Here is a 15,633-nt window from a genome sequence, read left to right on the forward strand (position 1 = left end):
TACTAGCTGTTGTCTGCAGCACTTAAATTTTTCCCTAACATATGCAGGGTTTCAATCCAGATCATATCCGGGCCATTCCAGAACAAACTTGTGAACTAAAACTTATTTTTTAAGTTTTGCGTACCACTGTACGATGAAGGACACATCAAAATTTCACATATAACACATATAGTGCCTAATACTGCCATGTCACTTTCTTGAAACAGTATCGTTTTTGTGCTGTGATTTACTCTTTGCCAAAGGAGAATACACAAAAGCCGAATCGAATTGCGAAATGAAGACTTTAGTGATAGAGTTTACTTTATGGAATAAAAATAATACATTCAATTAAAAGAATTGTTAAATTCAGAAATACAAAGTGTGACACACAAAAAAAAAAAAAAAAAAAAAAAACGCTGAGGCTCTTCCCCATCTGTTAGTTGATTCGGGGCTGATATCAGCTAATGTAGTTAAGAGAAATAACACATAAACTAGTTTAAGTATTAAGCTTTATTAAAACTACAATGTGGGAGTAAAAAAGCTGTTCCAGTGTGTACTAAATAGGTGCATTATGCCAGGTTCAAATCTGTGACGTCTGAAACTAGTCTTATTATCTCTTTCATCTGTAAAATAAAGAGCAAAATTTATTTCTTTAGAATAGTATTACGTTATCATTAGAATGATAGTCATCATCATCGAATTTAAAGTGTACCCGCTTTCTGTATATCTCTATAAAGTGCATAAAAGACCTAAAGCTTTCACAAATATTTTTCTTAATCATCTTCTTTTGACTATTACAAAATTCTCGTGAAGTAATTTTTCCTGTATGAATTTTATCCCAGACATTTTCAATTGCTTACTTTTGATTAATTATACTTCCTTAAAATTTATCGCATTCGTAAGAGTCCATATTTTTTATCAACACTTTTAATTTTAATCCACATTATCCGTTAGCTTTAAATATCTATTTTTTTTATCTTTTCCCTTCGGCAGATGTTGATATCGCTTGAACTATTCTCATTAAATACTATAAAAGAACTTAACTATGAGATTTGGTATAATGTAAAAGTTGTGCGCAGTATTTTCATGGGCTAAATCAGTTCTCATTTTACTCTAAAATCTCTGACTTTATTTTTCTTAAGCTTAATATTTTCAAGATCCATTTTATGTTTTTAATATATTTTTATTTCAAACTTTTAAAGATCGTTTTTCACCCTCCTCAGTAATTTCAGATGCTCAGGATATATATATATGTAGCAAAACACCTAGGATTTTCTAAATTGAATAATATGGTTTTCAGTTTCGAAACGGGTAACTGTTCCGGTTTGACTAGAAACTTTCACTATGCCGATGTTCCGGTTTTATTAGAAACAAACTTTTCTCTGCCTCAGAATGGCAACAGTGAGAACTTGACTTTGGATTTGTTATGACGCAGCTAGAACGCTGCTCATGAGATGTAACATTAGATTCGATTCTAGATTCTAGATTAGATTAATTTTAGTATTTTAATAAATCCTTTTAAAACTAGATTGAGTATTTGATCATAGAATTATAGCTGAACCACCGCTTGCAGAAATTTAGATGTGGCATTTAGATACGTCATTAGATTCATAGTTAGATGCGTAGGCAGCGACATTCGTGATTCGAATAGTGTACATTAGTGCGTACATAAACAGTAACATTTTCTTAACTTAATAAGTTCACGCTATATAGTTACTGGAAACTTACGTCTAAATTGTGCTGTGTAAAATAGTGTTTTATGAAGCTACAATAGTCATTTATTCCATCTATAGACTTTTTCAATTTTTGACTTCCATGAGTCTGGTAATATAAGGCTTCAATATAAACAAGTACACTGCTAAAAAAAAAAATGGGACAGTGCTATATCTCCCGTTCTACTGGGGCGATTCACGAAATTCAAATTGCGTTCTTCATGTCTCGAAAGCGCGACTTGGGATATATATTAGATTTATATATAGCACTATTTTAACATAGGTATTTTGACACAAAATCGGACTTTTTCTGAAATAACATACCAATGTTTTTACATATTTCGATTCTACGACTCAAATTATGCCAGAATACCAAGTTTTGTAAAAATCGTAAGCGTAGGTTTTAAAATATTAGCTCTCAAAATTTTAGTTCCTCAATGTTAATTGAATTTGGCAAATATTTATTAATATCTCTTTTTTTTCAATAACTTTTTTGATTTTTTCTCTCACATTTTGAAATTTAGGTTCATTCCAAATAAAATTTACCCATTTTTTGTGTTTTATGTTTTAAATTTCTATTTTTAAATAATTTTTATAAATTTTTCGAAAAAAATTTTGAATTATAACCTATAAGATTTTTACCATCATCTTAAAGTAGATGTATTTTTAAGCATATCTGCAAAAAATTAGACTTTTTTATTCAAAATTTTCTAAGATATACACGAATTTACATATTTTCGCGTTTTGAAATTTGGCATCTTTTTTTTGAGCGATAATAACGCCAAATGTGGTCTATGGATTTTTGTTACAGTGAATTGCCACAGCTAATTTTCACCTTAAATTTCAAGTAAAATTTTACGGAGAATTAATTATATGACATTTTTTCCTTCAATGATGCGTAATAACTATTTATTAATACTATATGAAAAGCTATTTTTTTTAATTATAGACGATATTATTCAAATTTTTAACTATTTTTTTAAATTTCTCTCTATCTTTTTTTTTTTTTTTTTTATAAAAAAAACATAAGAATAAATTTTTGTAAGAGTAAATTTTTACCTTCGGCGTTTTATCCTCTGCTACTTTACTTCGTTTAAATTGAATTGTCTAAAACTGAGAATTTTCGTTTGATATTTATTTCAATTTTATGACATTAACTGAATAATTTATTTCTAAACAAACTGTTGCTTTTGAAGTGGCTGAAAGAGCGGTTGATGCTATCATCCACATTTTTAAAGCACAGTGCATTTTTATAGAAACATAAGATTTAGAATAATCATTTTTATAAAAGTCAAATTATGATATAAACATACAACCCTCTAGAGACTGAATTAATGGAAGTTCAATGGTTATGTAGAAATGATCTGCAGATACTTAATGGCTGGATAAGTCAGCAGATTCTGTGGACAAGTAAGAATAATTATATAAACGACACCCAACATTCTGGATTCAATTAACAACGAGGATACGATGTTTATTAAATGAATTTAAGAAATTTTAAAACATCAAAAATCAACTCATTTTTTTATCCTAAAATGTATTTTTGTGCGTAGCGTATTTTCATTATATCCTTAAAATTCCAGTTTAGAATGTAATTGTCAAGAACTGAATCCTAATCATCAGTAATATAATAAGTAATTATTACGGTTATTAATAAATCCTTCTTATAAAGTAATTGCAAATATTTCAAAAAACTTTCTGTCTGAATGCAAATATTTTTCTATGCAAATATTTTTAATTTTATATTAATCAAGATTGCACACGATATTATTTATTTTTACCGTCAGTTCTAGTAGAAGTTACAAATCAATTACAGTGTCTCAAAAAAGTGATGGGACACTTGTGCTTTACAAAAGGAAACTGCAATAAAATAAATTTAAAAAACATGTAAAATTTTTGTGGGTGTGTTTCATACTTAAATTTAGTAACAATTATTACATAACACACATTTTCTCAAAATATTAAAATATTAATTTAATAAAAATACAATTGTTTAGAACGGAGCAGAAAATGGCTCACTTAAGTGATGGGACACTACGTACTATGCAACAAAAATCGTCTGAAGTAAGCAATAAAATATCTTTTGGGGAATTTATTTTTACTCAAAAGCAATTGCCAATAATTTATAAAATCGTCTGCAGTATTTCTCTCCTGTTTGTTTTGGAATTTTTGTGTTTTTTAGCTCTGTGCAGTCATGAATGCTAAATGAAAAGAAACTTTGCCTGGAATTCGAAAATTAGTTATTAATTTGCATATTGAACGTGAAATATCTATTAGAGAAACTACTGAAATAGTTAACTTCAGTCATACAACAGTTTTCAATATCATTAAACGATATAAAAAGAATCATATGATTCAGGATAAAAGAAGACCTGGCCGACCATCAAAGCTATCCAATGGAATAAAGCGAATTATCGTTCGAAATATTTAAAAAAAATCCAAGAATGAGTGCTCCTAAAGTTGCTGCTGATTTAAAAGCATTATATGGAGTAATTGTTAATTCTGAGACTATTAGAAGAGTAATTCGATCTACTGGATATCACGGTAGAGCAGCCAGGAAAAAATTCTTCGTAAGTGAAAAGAATAGAAAACTCAGACTGGCTTTCGCAAAATCCAACATAAATAAGAATTCTGATTACTGGAATGAAGTTATATTTGCTGATGAGAGTAAATTTAATATATTTGGTTCTGACGGTAGAATCTTGGTGTGGAGAAAACCCAGGGAAGAATTTCGCAAACAGAACTTGGTGCCAACAGTAAAACATGGTGGAGGAGGAGTTATGGTATGGGGGTGTATGTCGTCCGCTGGAGTTGGTAATCTTGTTTTTATTGACAGTATAATGGATCAGTACAAGTATATTGAAATTTTAAATCAAAATTTGAAATCTTCAGCACGAAAATTGAACCTTCATAACGATTTTTAATTCTACCAGGACAATGACCCCAAGCACAGTGCTTTGAACGTTAGACTCTGGCTGCTGTATAACTGTCCTGAAATAATAAAAACACCCCCACAATCTCCACAATTAAATACCATAGAGAATATTTGGCAAGAATTGGAATCAAGAATTCGCAAACACACCATTTCTTCAAAAAAAAACAATTAAAATCGGTGCTTCAAGAAGAATGGGGTAAAATCACTCCAGAAATCACAAAAAAATTAGTCGAATCCATCCCAAAAAGATAAAATCATGTTTTAAAAGTAAAAGGAAATCCAACAAAATATTAAAACCTTTTAAAAAGTAAAATTTTTGGATAAATATTTGATGGAAAAGTAAGTGTCCCATCACTTAAGTGAGCCATTTTCTGCTCCGTTCTAAACAATTGTATTTTTATTAAATTAATATTTTAATATTTTGAGAAAATGTATGTTATGTAATAATTGTTACTAAATTTAAGTATGAAACACACCCACAAAATATTTTACATGTTTTTTTAATTTATTTTATTGCAGTTTCCTTTTGTAAAGCACAAGTGTCCCATCACTTTTTTGAGACACTGTATATTTAATTAAGGATTGGATTGGATTGGATTATTTAATTATGGCAAAGCACACGAGGGCTATCTGCTTAAAGGGGGGATGCCTTCGTGGAGGACTTTCTAAGGTAAACTGGCTCGTACACACGTTACACATGGGGAAAACTACGAAAACGACCATACGGCCAGTCCGTTCGCGGGATTCGAAAATTGGACCGAACTACCAGGATTCAGCGTCTTTACCGCTCGGCCGCTGGTGGGCTATTTAATTAAGGAATAACCATCTAAGTTTAGAAATAGCGTACCGTAACAGTAATTCAATTATTGGCGCCGTATCTTTCATGTTACTTCCGATTGGCAGGCTACATGATTTTTAATGAGTATTCGGGTTTTGCTAGTAACTTCACTTGGAAATCGCGCTTAAACTAGGTTAGTTGGTTATTTGAACATAGAAAGGATTAGGATTAGGATTGGATTATTCAATTATGGCAAAACACACTAGGACTATCTGCCTAAAGGGAGGTATGCTTTCGTGGAGGATTTTCTAAGGGAAACTGGCTCGTATACACGTTACACATGAGGAAAACCACGAAAACGCCCATGCAGCCAGCTCGTTCGTGGGATTTGAACCTCGGACCGAACTACTAGTGTTCAGCGTCTTTACCGCTCAGCCGCTGGTGGGCCTTGAACATAGAAAGAACATGGGAGCTATTTGATTTAGATGTTTTCATAGAGAACCTTTGTAAAGAGAACCTAAAAAACTACGAAAACCAACTGGGTTAGACTTCGCAACAAACAATTAGTATTTAACAATCTTCAAATGCTAGGCAACTGGTGAGGCTCCAATTAAATCTCCAATTTAATATTTTATTTGTAAATATTTAAAATATTGTTGTATTCTTAGACACAAAAAGCAGAATTTAAGTTTTGTTAACTCGTTAGTAAACTACCAAGTCGTAGTGCAAACGAATATTCAATTTCTTTTGCAATAATTGTATTCACTTAATATTCTTGGAATATGAGCTAAAGAAAGAAAGTTCTCGGAAGATTAAAGAAGTGTTTAAATCCAGTGATATTAGGTTTGTCTTACAAGCTCAGGATCAAAACGATTCTGCAATTGCCCGAGTAGTTGACTTGTAAATGGCTGTGAATTAAGCAGATGACTTTTAATCTTACGTTTTCAATCAGAAAACGCATTCCAAATGTTTTGTATTGCATGACAATGCATCTTTTCATTATTCAATAACCAGTCGGAGAACCGCTTGTGTTCCGAAAATAAGTATGTGTACTAAATCGTCCTGAATGTTCTTCAAATTTGTGATCTTGTGATTTTTTTTTCTTTCCCAAAAACTTGTAGGGTTTATATTTATTTTAACTAATATTTATTTTAAGCTATCTTTCCTGTCAAGCCTTTACTTTCCCCTAGAATTACCAATACTAGAGTATGTAAATTGTAGTAGAGCGGGCAGTATATTCAAATTTAGCAGAAATAAGTTGAGTTTAAATAGAAGGAAAACCAGATTGTAAATATGCTTCTTGAATCGTGAACGTGAAGGTTGCTAGGTAGAAATTTAAGAACAGAGCGTTTCGGCCCGTGTGCCTATCTCGGCAGTTCGTTGAATCTTTCAACTGCTTAATCAGTAAGCTCGCTGAATCTCAGCTGTATTTTAGAACGCGGTTAGGTTAATTACGATTTCAGAGCCTCGTAGGTAGTGATCTAGTTGTTTATTCATCCTGTCATTAATTTTTAGTTTCACATTTCTCTTTTGTTAAACCGCCGGGTCGGCGTAGTTTGTGAGCGTCAAGTGGACGCAGCTGTTATTTTTAAAGTGGAATAAAAAGGGATTTAAACCCTTCTTACATGTTTGTGTAAATTTACAGTTCATAGCAGTCACTACCACAGTTGCTGACAAGTTGGGGCCACACCATACTACAAACTAAAGTTGCCTCTCAAAGGAAATTTTTTTGACATTGAAGAGACAAAAGGAGTATGACATCTACTTTTAGAGGCATGTCAAAAACAGATCTCTACAAGCCTTCTCTTCCATTACATGTTGTGCAGTCAGACAAAAAGTTGCATCAGCGTAAATTCTATAATCTATTTTTATTACTCTCTGATTACTTTATTAATACACAGTGAATATACACTAAATCTTTAACTTCAGCTTAAGTAATTCGTAATTTTTGACGGAATTGTTGTCGGAACTAGGACTTAGAAGATAAGACAAATTAAATATTTCGATAACAAAATAAATTCAAGGTCGAAGTTTCAATATTTTATTTTTGGAGGGAGGGAAATTTTTTCAGTTTTGGTCCATTATCCTAAGTATATTTGCTTCGATTCTTTATTTTTCGATAAAAGCGAAAAATTTACGCATGATATACATATAACGCATAGCTTCAAATTAAAATTTAATAATATACAGGGTGGTTATAATTAAAGTTCCACATTGAAACGGTCATAAAAGGAAAACTACTGAATCAAATGTTATCAAACTTGGTAATCGTGTAAAGGAGGTCATGGGAATTTATTTTCCGCAAAAAAACGGAAGTTCGCAACCTCATCACCAGGGGGGAAATGGCGCTGTATGCAATATTGTTAAACGAAATATGGGTCGGAATCTAACTTAACCTTTTGTTACACGGGTTTAATATGTTGTATACCCTTAAGAAACTTTGAAGTAGGCAAATTACCATTTAAAAGAGTTAAATTCGATAAAAGTCGAGTGCGCCATCCGTGAGTGATTGCAGCTCACTTAGAATCAATGTTAAAATGTTTCGTGATACATGAACTGCAGTAACGTGGCATTTTAGATACTACGATTTTTATGCAGGGCACCTCACGTGTGTCGCACGGTTACTTAGGCAACATTTCACGAATGAACGTCTTATAGGCCGACACTTCCCCTCTTCCCACCAGACCTCAACCTCTGTGACTTTTGGCTATGGGGTCATCTCAAAAGCACTGTTTATGGTGATAATCTAAACTATTTGGCAGAAATGAAAAATGTGATACACTGAAATGTCCGTGACATTCTTCCTGATATGCTAAGAGCTGCTGTTGAGAATGCAGTAACAGGATTTAACTTGCTTTCGGAAAATGCTGGACGCTACATTGAATATGCTTTGTAACACGTTTCGGAAAATATTAAACACATTTTAAACAGATGTTTTCGTGTCTTATTTCATTTAACAGTATTGTATACAGCGCCATTTTTCCCCTGGTGGTGAGTTTTTGAACTCTTTTATTTTATTTATTTATTTTTTTTTTTTTCCGCGGAAAATAAATTCCCATAACCTCCTTTACACGATTCCCAAGTGCGATAACATTTGGTCCGGTAGTTTTCCTTATGACCATTTCAAATTGAAACTTTAATTATAACCACCATGTAAATTAAACTTTAAAAGTTTGACAGTTTGGTTCAAGTCACAGCTTTAAAAATATATATATAAATATAATCTTTTACATTAATCCTCTTAGAAAGAATGTTTTAAGAATCTAAGTTTTCTCTCGCGTTATAGATTGTATAAAAAAACATGACCTTTAATATGATTTAGATTGTTTCAGCCGATATAAGAATCCGGTTACTCGGCCCAAGGCCCAAGGCGATATTTTCCGGAGTACCTTTGCAACTTAATGCAATTACCTCCACAACTTCGTTAAGAAAACTGAAGTGATTAAGAAAAAGCACTGGCTAAAGGGTAATGAAGGAGACCATTAAGGGTTTACGGGGAAAGAAGTGAATTAGGAGTCCACACTAAGGACGAAAAAATTCTTTCTGCTTTCAACCTGTTTTACCAGATTGAAAGAGAGAGAGGAGATGATTAAAGGCGAATTCCTGAATGCATTGCATTAATGGAATCGGAAAGATTGAAAGACAATCAGCCGGGAAACATAATTTTCCAGGGCTTGGGAAAGGTGTATTAGGTAATACGGAAAACCGCAGTAATTGCTAATGCCTTGGGGATGGGCTGGGGGGGAGAGCGTCTTGCGACTAAAGCTCGGAGCAGGGGATGGAGGGACGAAAAGAAGGGGGGAAAGAGTTCAAGAGGCGAAAAAGTTCTCCTACCGCCCGTGGCGAAGGAAGAATAGGAGCAACTATTGAAGCGGAAAGAACCGTGAAGAATGTTAACTGTAAAAAAGACGGAGAAGTTTTAGGATAGTTAAAGGAAGGCAGGCGAGGAAAAGTGTTTTAAATTGAAGAGGAGAGGTGGATTAAAAAAGGGAAAGAAATAAAAATAGGGACAGGATTAAACAAAATTACCTGATTGCAGATGATGTCTGAAGATATGCAAGCTTGTATATATGCAGATTGCTGGAACAAAAATTCATATAGTAAGAGTGTTTTGAGTAGCATATGAGGGAGCTAGATTTTAAAGATTGGGATTTTAATTTAAATTTAAATAATTAAGTATCATAAGTTGAATGATAAAATAATATAGAAACGTTAAATCTATTGTGATTCTGACTTTTAATTGTCTGGACCGTGTTTTAGGAAAAGATGAGGTCTTGGCAAGTGGAGGAGCATGTTACCTATAGCAGGACGGATATAAAACCGAGAAACGAGGCCGAATTAGGTCCGGCGGGCATGTGGAAGTATAGAAATAGCTAAGGGTCGCCGGGTTAGGCCCGTGAAGTGCTTGTTAATTTAAAAAATTTTTAGAAAGAAGTCCTAGTCAAGCAGACACCTCCGCTTTGGCTTCCTAGGAAAGATGTTATAAGTTCTATCAAGAACGCTCCTAGGTCGCTTAGCTGAGCTGGGCTCAGCTGGATCATAAGCAGGAAGTGAATGCAAGACTGGGTTTTCGATCTGTGTTAATCTATTAAAGAATTTGGCCGAATTTTGCCTGAAAAAGGCGTCAAGGGGAAGAATTTTGAGATCGTTATGAAGCACTTCATTACGGACGAAATAATGAGCATTTGTCAGGATACGAAGCGTGACGCTCTGGAATACTTGGATTTTCTTCAGATGGCTATTGGCAGCAGTTGACCATAGGGTTACTCGGTGGTACAGAATAAACCCTGCTGGACTGTTTTTTTTTTTTTTTTTTTTTTTTTTTTTTCTATGTCATTTAGCAAAAATCTTTTCATTAAAATATTTATCCTTTGGACTTCGCTTTAAACTTTATTTATAGTTAAGATGACTAAAATGAAAAGCTGTCTTCAGCTGAAACGCAATTCATGTAATTGATATTTTAAAAAATTGACAAGAATTAATTATGCCACAAAATAAAAAATTATGCAAATGCTCAAAAAAATTTTTTTTATAATTATGCAATATTATATTAATATTAATATATAATAACATTAATTAATACTAATATTAATATTATATTATGCAATATTGTATTGATAATTTTTATAATTATGCAAAATTTATGTAAGTCTAGCAATCGAAACATCTTAATTTTCTCGTGTGAGCACTGAAAATAACTGTAGAAGGAAAGAAGAAAATTAGGGAGAAAAGTAAGCAAACATTTGCAGGGAAATTTGGCTGTCAGACATATTAAGATGTTTAAAAAAGTTGGACGCTTTTGAATACACTTTCAGGATACTTCAAAGATTTTAGGCGTTCAAAGAGAAAACACTTGGACATGTACACCAGCAAATACCATCAATTGAGCTTGTGTTAGCAGAAAAGACAAAAATGTTATCATTGCAGATTAAAGTGAAGAGCGACGGGTTTTAGACTATATGGTTGTATAAATTTAAGTTACGTTATAGAACATCATATCGTATCATAAATGGAGAATCCCATGATTTTCTCAGTCGAATTATTAGAAGATTCAGGAGTTTATAAAGTATTGTATGTGGATGTCACCTAAAGGCGTTTTTTTTCTTCCTGATGAAACAGCGGCCGAGCGGTAAAGTCGCTGAACGCTGGTAGTTTGGTCCGAGGTTGGAATCCCTCGAACGGGCTAGCTGCATGGGCTTTTTCGTGGTTTTCTCCATGTGTAACGTGTATGCGAGACAGTTTCCTTTAGAAAGTCCTCCACGAAGGCATCCCTCCCCTTAGGCAGATAGCCCTAGTGTGCTTTGTCATAATTAAATAAACCAAAACCTCTTGATGAAACCAGTCTTTCCTTTCATCTCATACCTTCAAAATGTTTAGCCTATAAAGACTGATAAAGGCTCTGACGAAATACTTCGTGAAGACTTTCTAAGGGAAACCAGCTGTCATACACGGTACACATGAGAAAATCCACGAAAACGCCCATGCAACCAGCCCGTTTACCGGGATTCGAACCCCGGAGTGAACTACCAGTGTTCAGCGATGGTGAGCGCTCGGCCGTTTGTGGGCCTTTATGAAATGGAAGGCGATAACTTTATTTAAAATGATTGTCAGAAATATCAAGATATTTCGAAAAGTTGGATACTTTTTAATATACTTGCAGAATGCCTAAAGAAAAAGAGCAAGAATAAAGTAGAATGCCTGAAGAAAAAGAGAAGAAAAAATAAATTTTGGCGTAAAATTTAGTATTAGTATATTTTTTACTTTAAAACCTTTTAATCTTATGATATTTGATTCTTGCGATTTCAAAAATAAAATATTTGACTAAAATATGAATAACATTTTAAGAAACCAAATGTAGGATAAAATTGTGTAAAGCAATGGGCACAATGATAAAACTGTTTAAAGCAGTGTATGCAAGTTATCCTAAGTTAAAATGTCGGTTATACATCTCTCTTATTTATATATATCTTTTCTGACAGGAACATTGAAAAGCGTGTTAACTGTGCTATACTGTATTTTCTCTTTTAATATATTCAGTTTTCAAATGCATCGTAGTCTGGGTTACGAACAAATAAATAAAAGCAAATTCTGGAAAATTTATATTAATGAATATATTTAAAATGCTAAGTTCGAAGGAATAAATAGAAAATTTTAAAACAATTATCTGAAGAGACAATGCAACACAAACAATTAAAATAAAAAAATAAAAGTATAAAAATTTAAAAATTACCTAAAATGATAACTATGACAAAAAATATATATAAAGAAAACTATTTGAAAAAAAAATAAATAAAAGCTGCACCTTTATTTACGCAGTTCGAATAGGTAAATAGAAATTTTTAAAACAGTTATTCGAAAAAAAAAACATGCAACTTAAACAATTAAAATGAAATTCGAAAAAGAAAAAAATACTTAAACTAATATTTTTCCTCTCACGGGAAAGGAAACTAGGTTGCCATGTATTAAGAAGTTCGCCAAGTGAACTATTCTTGGCGCAAACTGAAAAAAAATGTGCCAAGATAAATTTGTGAATTTCTCCGTAAATTTCGTTCCAAATTTTACAAAATTTCATATTTAGGCGTAATTTCAGTTGTAGAATCGAAATATGTAAAAAAATTGGTATGTTATTTCAGAAAAAGTCCGATTTTGCGTCAAAATACCTATGTTAGAATAGTGCTACATATAAATCTAATATATATCCTAAGTCGCGCTTTCGATACATGAAGAATGCAATTTTAATTTTGTCAATCGGCCCAGTAGATCGGGAGATATAGGACTGTCCCATTTTTTTTTTTTTTTTTTTTTTTTTTTTTTTTTTTTTTGAGCAATGTACGTACTTAATCCCATTTCTTTTCATATTGGAAACTCTGAAACTGCTGTAAATCAGTTTTGTCATAGCATTACCTTATATCAGATTCTTATTAACATTTTTATATGATCTTTTCTATCCATATATTTTAGTTCATAGCTTTTTCTATCCATATATTTCCATCAATTTTATTTAGCCTTATTTTATATATAACTTATCTTCTTTTTGCATTGGTGCTTTGCACATTGCATTTTACACTAGTACTACTAATTGAAGCATTGCAGCCACTGCCTATAATATTTTGATTGCAAAGGAATTATAAAAAAGGAATAGGCCAAGTTCGCACATTACTTGAAGAAAGATTCTTCCTCTTTAAAATTTATAAACTGTGCATGATAAACTTTATTTCTAAAGACTTCTAAGTATTTCGAAGATTTATATTCAAAAAACCCTTAGAGTAAGTCCCCTGAATTTTATACCACTCTATAAAAGCATTTTATGTATTTGCATTTATGTTTACAGCTGTTTTCAACTTTTTACCGTTAGCACAGCTAAAACGTAATAAAGAAAGTCAAGAGCATTTTTCTTCACGTTCTCTTAATACAGGACAGGCGTTCAAAAATGTGCTATCGACTCTCAGATGTCGATATTGGGAAAGGAAATCATATAACGCCCGCATACGACGTTCCTATTAATAATGGATTATTACAGTGACTTTAATAGTGAAAATGCTTTATTCTAATAAATATAAAATCCGAGCTGTATTCTAAACATTTGTCCGTATATCCTGTGTTTTCATCACTTCTGAGAGCAAATATTTTGGGAGGATATTATCAAATAGATTGCAGTCATTCAATAATATAAAGCAATTTTTGGTTAATTTATACTCTAAGGTATTCACTCTTTCCTTACCATTAGTATTTACCTCCTCCATTACCTTTTGTGGTATTAATTGGAAATACATCCGGCTAGCAATAAAATATTGTGGTTCAAATCCTTACGAGAGCTATTTTTTCTGACTGATTTTTTTTTTTTTTTTTTTTTTTTTTTTCTGTTGTTGTTGTTGTTTAATTTTCCACAAACATAATGGCTCTACAAAAGTACTGGTGGACTAAAAATTTAATTTTAAAACATTTTTATTTACAAAGCTTACAGTAAAGTCGCCTAAAATCCGTTTAGTTCAGGATAAATCTCAAATTAAAGGAATCCGGTATTGCTATTGTAAAGTGGTAATGCCCTGCCATTTGAAGCTGAAGACAGCATTTCCTAGAGATAAAATTTAGAAATTAAGAACAGAGTTTCATGAATTAGGAAAAATGTGAAAGTTTGTAAAGCACTATCAATTTAGTAGAATATGACATTTTGTAGAAATCTGTGGAACAAGTAGAAGATTTAAATTCTAGACTTCCGAAATCTGATTTCTCTCATCCGGATATGTAAAAACTATAAACTTCTCTTGGAAATATTAAGTCACCGAAACGGCGAATTGTCGTTCATTATCAGATATTTCTATTATAAGTGTGAATACCACCATCAAAATACAATGAAAGATTATTCGAAAGTAAAGAATTGTGAGGTCAATAAAACGAATCGCTTTGAAACTGAATGTAAGTACGGCTGCCTATTTTAAGAATTTTTACTGCAGCCCATTTCATTTATTTCTGTGATTTGATGTATGTATTAGCATTAATTGACAGAAGGCACTTAAGGTTATTTCATAATAATAATAAATTAGCAGACTGATTAAATTATATTTCTCCGAACGACTTACAAACATTATGCTTCCAATATGACAAATGTGCAGCCAGGAATAGAGAAACTTTCTCAGCTCAAAACTTTCGAGGCAAAAATTAGTTATAACAGTCACTTATACTAGCATCCTCTACATTTACTCAACCTAACTGCTATGAATTTCTACCCACCCATTAAGCTCTTAATGCCCATGCAGTCGAAATAATGATTGTCCAAAATCAAGTCAAATTGTTGTTGCCTTTGCTAGTGTGATACACATGACACTGCGAACTTTAATTTTATTTCTCAGCATACAAACGGGAATTGTGACAAATGCTGTACATGTTAAACGTTTTTACGTTAAGCTAAAGTTATATAAATTACGAATTTGGTGGTATTCTGTAACTTTCCAATTTTACACTTTGTTGTAAGGCTCATGATTTCTGAGTTAGTAGTCCCATTTTCTATCCTCTATGACAGAGATACTTCTGTCAGTCTTAACGAGTGATTCACGAGCATTTATCGTGCCTGCATTTCACTTCCGTAGCTCCGTAACTCTTCGTTCAAATTAATGAGTGATTATCTTATCTGATCATTATATCCTATCTCGTTCATTTGCGTTTTTGCAGCTGAGGATGGTGGTTCGGTAAAACCATCGAAACTAGTCCTGTGAAAATTTGAAAATATAATGCTGATTTTTGTTGTTTGACTTCTGAATTAGAATTATTAAGTCAGACATAATTGTTAATTTAAATTAAAGAATTTAAAAAACATCCGTTGTTAGATAACGTAAATTCTTGTACTACAGGTTTTGTTAATATCATCAAGAGATAAAATGCTGAAATTTTCTATTATTAATACTCTAATTCTGGTGGAAATATAATTTCCATTGAATTAATATGGGTTATTCAATACCAAATTATTCCATTCTTTTGTTAATTAATGGTTATCTGTAACTACTTCTGGTTTAAGCAAGCAGGTTAACCTAAGTGATTGTATCAAAAAGTTAACCATATAAATTTGGGACAGGTATCGAAAACCTTGCATACCAAGAAGCAATAGCAATTCTTTCAGAGTTATTATAGCTTTTAAAAAGTTATACTGTTTGCTATCTTAATATTCCAAAATGCAAAGCAGCTGATAGGATCGATCCGTGCGGCAGATAACAGATTAGTTAACTAACTAATGT

General features: G+C 32.2%; 1 protein-coding gene across 2 annotated transcripts in view; it reads right to left on the minus strand.

Annotated features, from left to right (window-relative positions):
- Positions 1–470: 470 nt before the first annotated feature.
- LOC118180749 (uncharacterized) overlaps positions 471–15,633 on the minus strand; it is a 72,954-nt gene continuing 57,791 nt past the window's right edge. For both annotated transcript variants that reach the window (XM_085816362.1, XM_085816361.1), the window contains exon 8: positions 471–602. In XM_085816362.1, coding sequence (XP_085672488.1) covers positions 599–602 — 4 coding nt within the window. In that variant the 3' untranslated portion in view covers positions 471–598. The remainder of the gene's footprint in view (positions 603–15,633) is intronic.

Source organism: Stegodyphus dumicola, chromosome 5, assembly GCF_044657685.1.
Source record: "Stegodyphus dumicola isolate Sdum_Otavi_A_Nest chromosome 5, ASM4465768v1".
In the NCBI taxonomy this organism is placed as follows: domain Eukaryota; kingdom Metazoa; phylum Arthropoda; class Arachnida; order Araneae; family Eresidae; genus Stegodyphus; species Stegodyphus dumicola.